The sequence below is a fragment of the Alexandromys fortis genome, unplaced genomic scaffold, assembly GCF_014885135.2.
Source record: "Alexandromys fortis isolate MF-2015 unplaced genomic scaffold, M_Fortis_MF-2015_v1.1 scaffold_218, whole genome shotgun sequence".
NCBI lineage: Eukaryota > Metazoa > Chordata > Mammalia > Rodentia > Cricetidae > Alexandromys > Alexandromys fortis.
In genome coordinates this window covers 573,197-578,674 of record NW_026068112.1, presented here as the reverse complement: position 1 = coordinate 578,674, position 5,478 = coordinate 573,197, and the positions used below count along the sequence as shown (strand labels likewise).

Genomic DNA, 5,478 nt, shown 5'->3' with positions numbered 1-5,478 from the left:
AAAAAAAAAAAAAAAAAAAAAAAAAAAAAAAAGTGTATTATGGCAATACACTTTATGCAGGGCTGGGGACCCAATCTACAGGTCCAATCTGCACGCAAAGCAAAAACTCCATCAACTGAGTTATATTTCCAGTTTCAGAAATCCAGGAAGCTTTACAAATTTAATTTCTGTGTGCATGTGGTGTGCAGGCACACATGCGTATCCATGTGTATGCTTGTATGTATTTACACTGGTATCTTCTCTGATTGTTCTCTACTTTAAATACTGAGACTCTTTACCCTCTGGGGGACCACAGGCCACCACACCCGCTGGGTATTATGCAGACACTAAGGTTTCAAACTCCGTCTTCACACTTGTACAGCAAATACTTTATCTGATAAGCCACCTACCTCCTGGCCCTTGAAATTAAGAACTTTTGACTATTACTGATATATTTCAAGCTTCCACATTAGGAAATCTCAAAAGTTATGCAAATCTCAAAGTATGAAAAATTAGCATCTGAAACTTTTGTTCCAAGCATTTTAGACAAGGGATGTCTTACCTTTATCTTATTGTTTTAATGTATTTTTGTAAACTTATTGGAACTATCGCCAAGTGAATTTGCTACTATGGTGTTATCTAAATTCATCCTGACAGAAATTATTAAAATCCTTTAGGATCTACAGAACTCTCTTTTAATTTTTTTCACTTGTTTGAGACAGGGTTTTTCTATGCACCCCAGGCTGGCCTCAAACTTTGAAGTGATTCAAATGAATCACATCAGCCTCCTGAGCTAGGATTAGAAGAGTATGTGCCATTAGCCCCAGCTAGTAAAACACCACCAGTGCCAGGCCTTGATAGGCACATAACTTTTTTTTGTTTTTGTTTTTTTGTGAGAGGGTTCACTGTAGTTTTAGAGCCTGTCCTGGAACTAGCTCTGTAGACCAGGCTGGTCTTGAACTCACAGAGATCTGTCTGCCTCTGTCTCACCAGTGCTGGGATTAAAGGCGTGCGCCACCATTGCCTGGCATGGCACATAACTTTTAAAGGAGGTTTATTAGCTGTTCTATGAGGAAATTCTCAATGCTCTAAGTGACTTAATGAACACATTCAACTATGGAAAACAGCCACAACCACAACCTCTTTTGTCTCTGTCTCAAACTACACGTTTGAGATAGGATCTTCATATGTATCCCTTGCTTGCATGGAATTATTAAGTCTCCACAGTGGTAGGTTTACGTTTGAGATAGGATCTTCATATGTATCCCTTGCTTGCACGGAATCATTAAGTCTCCACAGTGGTAGGTTTACAGGCATATACTAACACACCCAGCTAAACCACCTATCCCTTCTGACTCAACTAATGAACTACCAAAACAAAACAAAAATGCAAAAAAACAGACAAAAAGACTGAATAAAGCCAAAGATCACAAACGGGAACCAGGAACATGTAACTCACAAGTTGTGCACTGACTTCCACATGAGAGCTGTGGCACTTGTGTGTCTACGTGTATACACACGTGGTAGTCATTGCTAGGACAACTGTCCAAAAAAATCCCAGATGATGTGGGCAAGTGAGTGAATTAGCGTGCATCTCCCAATTTCAGTTTCTCAGCCGAGAGACCTTTGGGTCTCCAGCAGACTCTTCACCACTCCGCCCAGGCACAGGAACAGACAAATAGGCTGACTTTTCTTGTTTTCTTTTTCTTTTGGCTTTTCGAGGCAGAGTTTCTTTGTATAACAAACAGCCCTAACTACCTTGGAACTAGCTCTGTAGACCAGGCTGGCCTCAAACTCTAGATCTGTCTCTGCCTCCCGAGTGCTGTGATTTAAGAGAGGCTTACATTTATTAACAAATAGTGTAAGTAATGGAATGGTAGTTTGCTAACCATGCTAAAGGAAGCCGCCTATGAAAACAACCAGCAAGGGAAGAGTGTCGGCCTGGTGCACACCTTTAATCCCAGCACTCCAGAGGCAGAAGCAAGAGAATCTCTACAATTACCAGGCCGGCATGGTCTACATAGTGAGCTCCAGGCCAGCAAGGCTACACAGTGAGGCCTTTCTTTAAAACAAATAAACTAACAAAACACCAAAATAATAAAAAATAATAAAATCAAAATGACAGATGGACAGTTTTCAGGGGCTATGGAATTGCCTAACGACAGAAGTCCAACTTGTGATAACCATCAGCGAGGCCAACTGCAGATGGCACTGACTTGGTAACTGATGATCTCACTGTTGCCCAGGAGTCACTAGCTGACTGTACTATTCAGCTTACTTAAAATTTAACTGCGAGGCTCTGAGCTTCACCAATGCAATTCAGTCTTCAAGTGCACAATAATCACGTGTGGGTAGAGGCTTTAGGTTGGAAAGCACAGCAGAGAACTCATCTACTCTGTGTAACTTCTATTGACTAATGTTGTACTGGAATGAATCATAGTCCAAAATATTGGGTAATCACAATCTATTGGATAATATATACATTACCTGGAGGGTTAAGCTGGGCTGGATGTTCAACAAGATTTGTGATTCCAAAATAATCTTCTCTCTTGGGATTTTGCTCTGTACTAAAATTGGAGGAAGAAGAGAAAACAAGATATGTGGGTAGAGATGATATCAAGAGTAGCCTAGAGACACAATGAAAAAATATCTGTTCTCTGTGTTCTACTGTATTTATTACACACTACCTATACCAGGTTCTTAGGTTACACATTATTTTCAAACTGAGAAAAAAGGGTCTCAAAAAAGTTGGACATATTCTCCATACTAGCCGTTCCTAATCTCAGTATCAACCCTAATATCCCTGATAAGCAGAATATTTGCCTTTTCTGATTTATTTTTATTTCATGTGCATTGGTATTTTGCCTGCATGTATGTCTGAGTATGTGCGCCAGACCCCTCACACAGATAGCTAGAACTAGAGTTATAAACAAGTGTGAACTACCATGCAGGTGCTGGGAATTGAATCTGGGTTCTCTGGAAGAACAGACATTGCTATTAAACTAAAGAGCCATCTCTCCAGTCCCAAGTATATTTTCTTATTAGTAACAATGAGTCACTAAAAAGCAGGTTGACAAAAAAGTTTGTATATGTACATGTTCATGTGTATGTTGTGTGTGTGTACATGAGTGGCTGACACTGAGGACCTTTTTCAGTTGTTCTATGACTTATTATTATTTTTTTTTTTTTGAGGCAATTCCATTCTCACTGAACCCAGACATTCCTTATCTGATTAGACGGGCTTGGCAGTAAGCTAAAAGGATCCTCCTGTCCCTGTCTTCCCAAGTGCTGGGATTACATGCAAGCACTATTATACCACGCCTAGCACATGAGTGTGCACTCTCATACTAGCTGTCCTGGAACTTGATCTAAAGACCAGGCTGGCCTTGAACTCACAGAGACCTGCCTGTCTCTGCCTCCCAAGAGCTGGGATCAAAGGGGTGTGCCACCACACTGCCTGGCTTTTAGTTTTTAGTTAATGTGTTTTGTGTTCTTCATGCATTTTTGTATGTGTACCACTATATGTGCTGGTACCTACAGAAGTCAGAAGAGAGAGTTGGATATTCTAGAGCTGAAATTGCAGGAGGTTGTAAACCATCGTGGATGCTGGGAACTGAACCTAGATTCTCTGGGAGAGCAACAAGTGCTCTTAATTTCTTAGTCTCCATAACTGATTTTTTAACTATTGAATTCTGGTCCTGATGCCTGAACAGTAAGTAGTATTTTACCAACAGAGTAAGCTCCCCAGTCTATGCTAATAAGGCTTTATTATTGTTACTTCAATTAGGACTCTTGCCTTAGAGGTAGGGATATAGCTGTGATAGAGCACTTACTTAAACTACATAAGTTTCTGGCTTCAATTACTAATACTTCGAAAAGAAGTCAACAGCGGTGGCACACACCTTTAATCCTAGCACCCAGGAGACAGAGGCAGGTTCAAGGCTAGCCATGGCTACATAGTGAGACCCTATCCCAAATCCCTTCACGAAGTGGAGGATGGGGAACCTGCAAAAAGAAAAGGAATAAAGCCAGGCATGGTGGTGCACTTCTTTAATTCCCACACTTGAGAGGCAGAGGCAGGTGAAGCTCTGTGAGTTCGAGGTCAGCCTGGTCTATAAAGTGAGTTCCAGGACATCCAGAGCTATTATACAAAGAAACCTTGTCTTGAAAAACCAAAACCAAACCAAACAAACAAACAAAAACAAAACCAACCAAACAAAAAAAGGAACGAAAAGAAATCAGCTATAAAATAAAACAAGAGGACTAACAAGAGAAGGCTCAGAGGCTAAGAGCATTTCTGTTTCCAGAGGACCTGGCTTCAGTTCCTAGCACTCACACAATGACTTGTAAACAGCAGTAACTCCAGGTCCAAGACATCTGACACTTTTCTGGCCTCTACTAGGCAAACATGTGGTGCATATACATACACCAAGCTATTCAGGCAAAACAGTCATATATATAGAATAAAGATAAATCTTGAACAACAAAAACTGGTTGATTGTGGTGGTACACACCTGAAATCCCAATACTCCTATAAGAAGGGAAGTAGAAGAAAATGGGCTGGCAAAATCTTATGTGTGATACAATGGAAGTAACAAGAGAGAATCTCTTCAACAATGTGGAAGGAAAAACTGACTCCAAAAGTTGTCCTCTGACCTCTACACATGTGCAGTGGAATGTGCACACCTGCACACAATTTAAAAGAAAAAAGTCCATGATCTTTTTTCCCCCTTCTTTTTCTTTTTTTGAAGTTCTGGGGATCAAACCCAAGTGCCTTCTACATACTAGCCATATGTTCAACCACTATGGATCTTACAAACGTAAAATATATAGAATACACAGTAAGAAAAAAATGTAAAACTCTAAAAGAAGTAAAAAGAAAACAGGTCTAGGGTTCATGTCCCAGCCCTGGAAAAATAAATAAGTAGACAGATGATCTACAGACTCACTCTTCTATTATTTGTCTGAGTCTGGTACACTAACCACAAAAGCTAAAAATAACTCAAGAAAGTTTATGAATACATGTCTGTGCAGTTATCTATTTCCTTTGGACTTAAAGTGTTATCTGATGCATATGCACCATCTTTCCAATATGAACTAACAAACTCACAGGTCAAAGCCATTGGGTATGATGTAGGAGTCCCACCACTCAATTTCAGGGATATCGCCTTCCTTTAGCTCCTTCTTAGGAGCAATAAGGGCAAGCCTAGTAGAAGTGTGAATGCCTGTTTTTCTAGCAGCCTGTGAAATCTCTGCTTGCAGCTTCTCCAATTGAGCCTAAAAGCAAGAAAAAACAAAACAGGAAAGTGAGTTGAAACAATAGAAGGTGATAGAGTCACAAATTTAAAAACACCCCTAGTTAAAATCTTTATACCTAATGTAAGGAATTCACAACTTCTGAAAGGTAAGAAAGGAATTCTGTTTTATTTCTTTTCTCTCTCTCTCTCTCGTTTTTTTTTTTTTTTTTTTTTTTTTTTTTTGTGTTTTTGTTTTTTTTTT

The 5,478-nt window shown here is 39.7% G+C and overlaps 1 protein-coding gene across 5 annotated transcripts in view; it reads right to left on the bottom strand.

Moving 5' to 3' along the window:
• The window catches only part of Prpf3 (pre-mRNA processing factor 3), a 28,211-nt gene that overhangs the window by 10,811 nt on the left and 11,922 nt on the right, over positions 1 to 5,478 (bottom strand). For all 5 annotated transcript variants that reach the window (XM_050124672.1, XM_050124673.1, XM_050124674.1 and 2 more), the window contains 2 exons: positions 5,090 to 5,256; positions 2,467 to 2,546 (listed from right to left, as the gene is read on the bottom strand). In XM_050124672.1, coding sequence (XP_049980629.1) covers positions 2,467 to 2,546; positions 5,090 to 5,256 — 247 coding nt within the window. The remainder of the gene's footprint in view (positions 1 to 2,466; positions 2,547 to 5,089; positions 5,257 to 5,478) is intronic.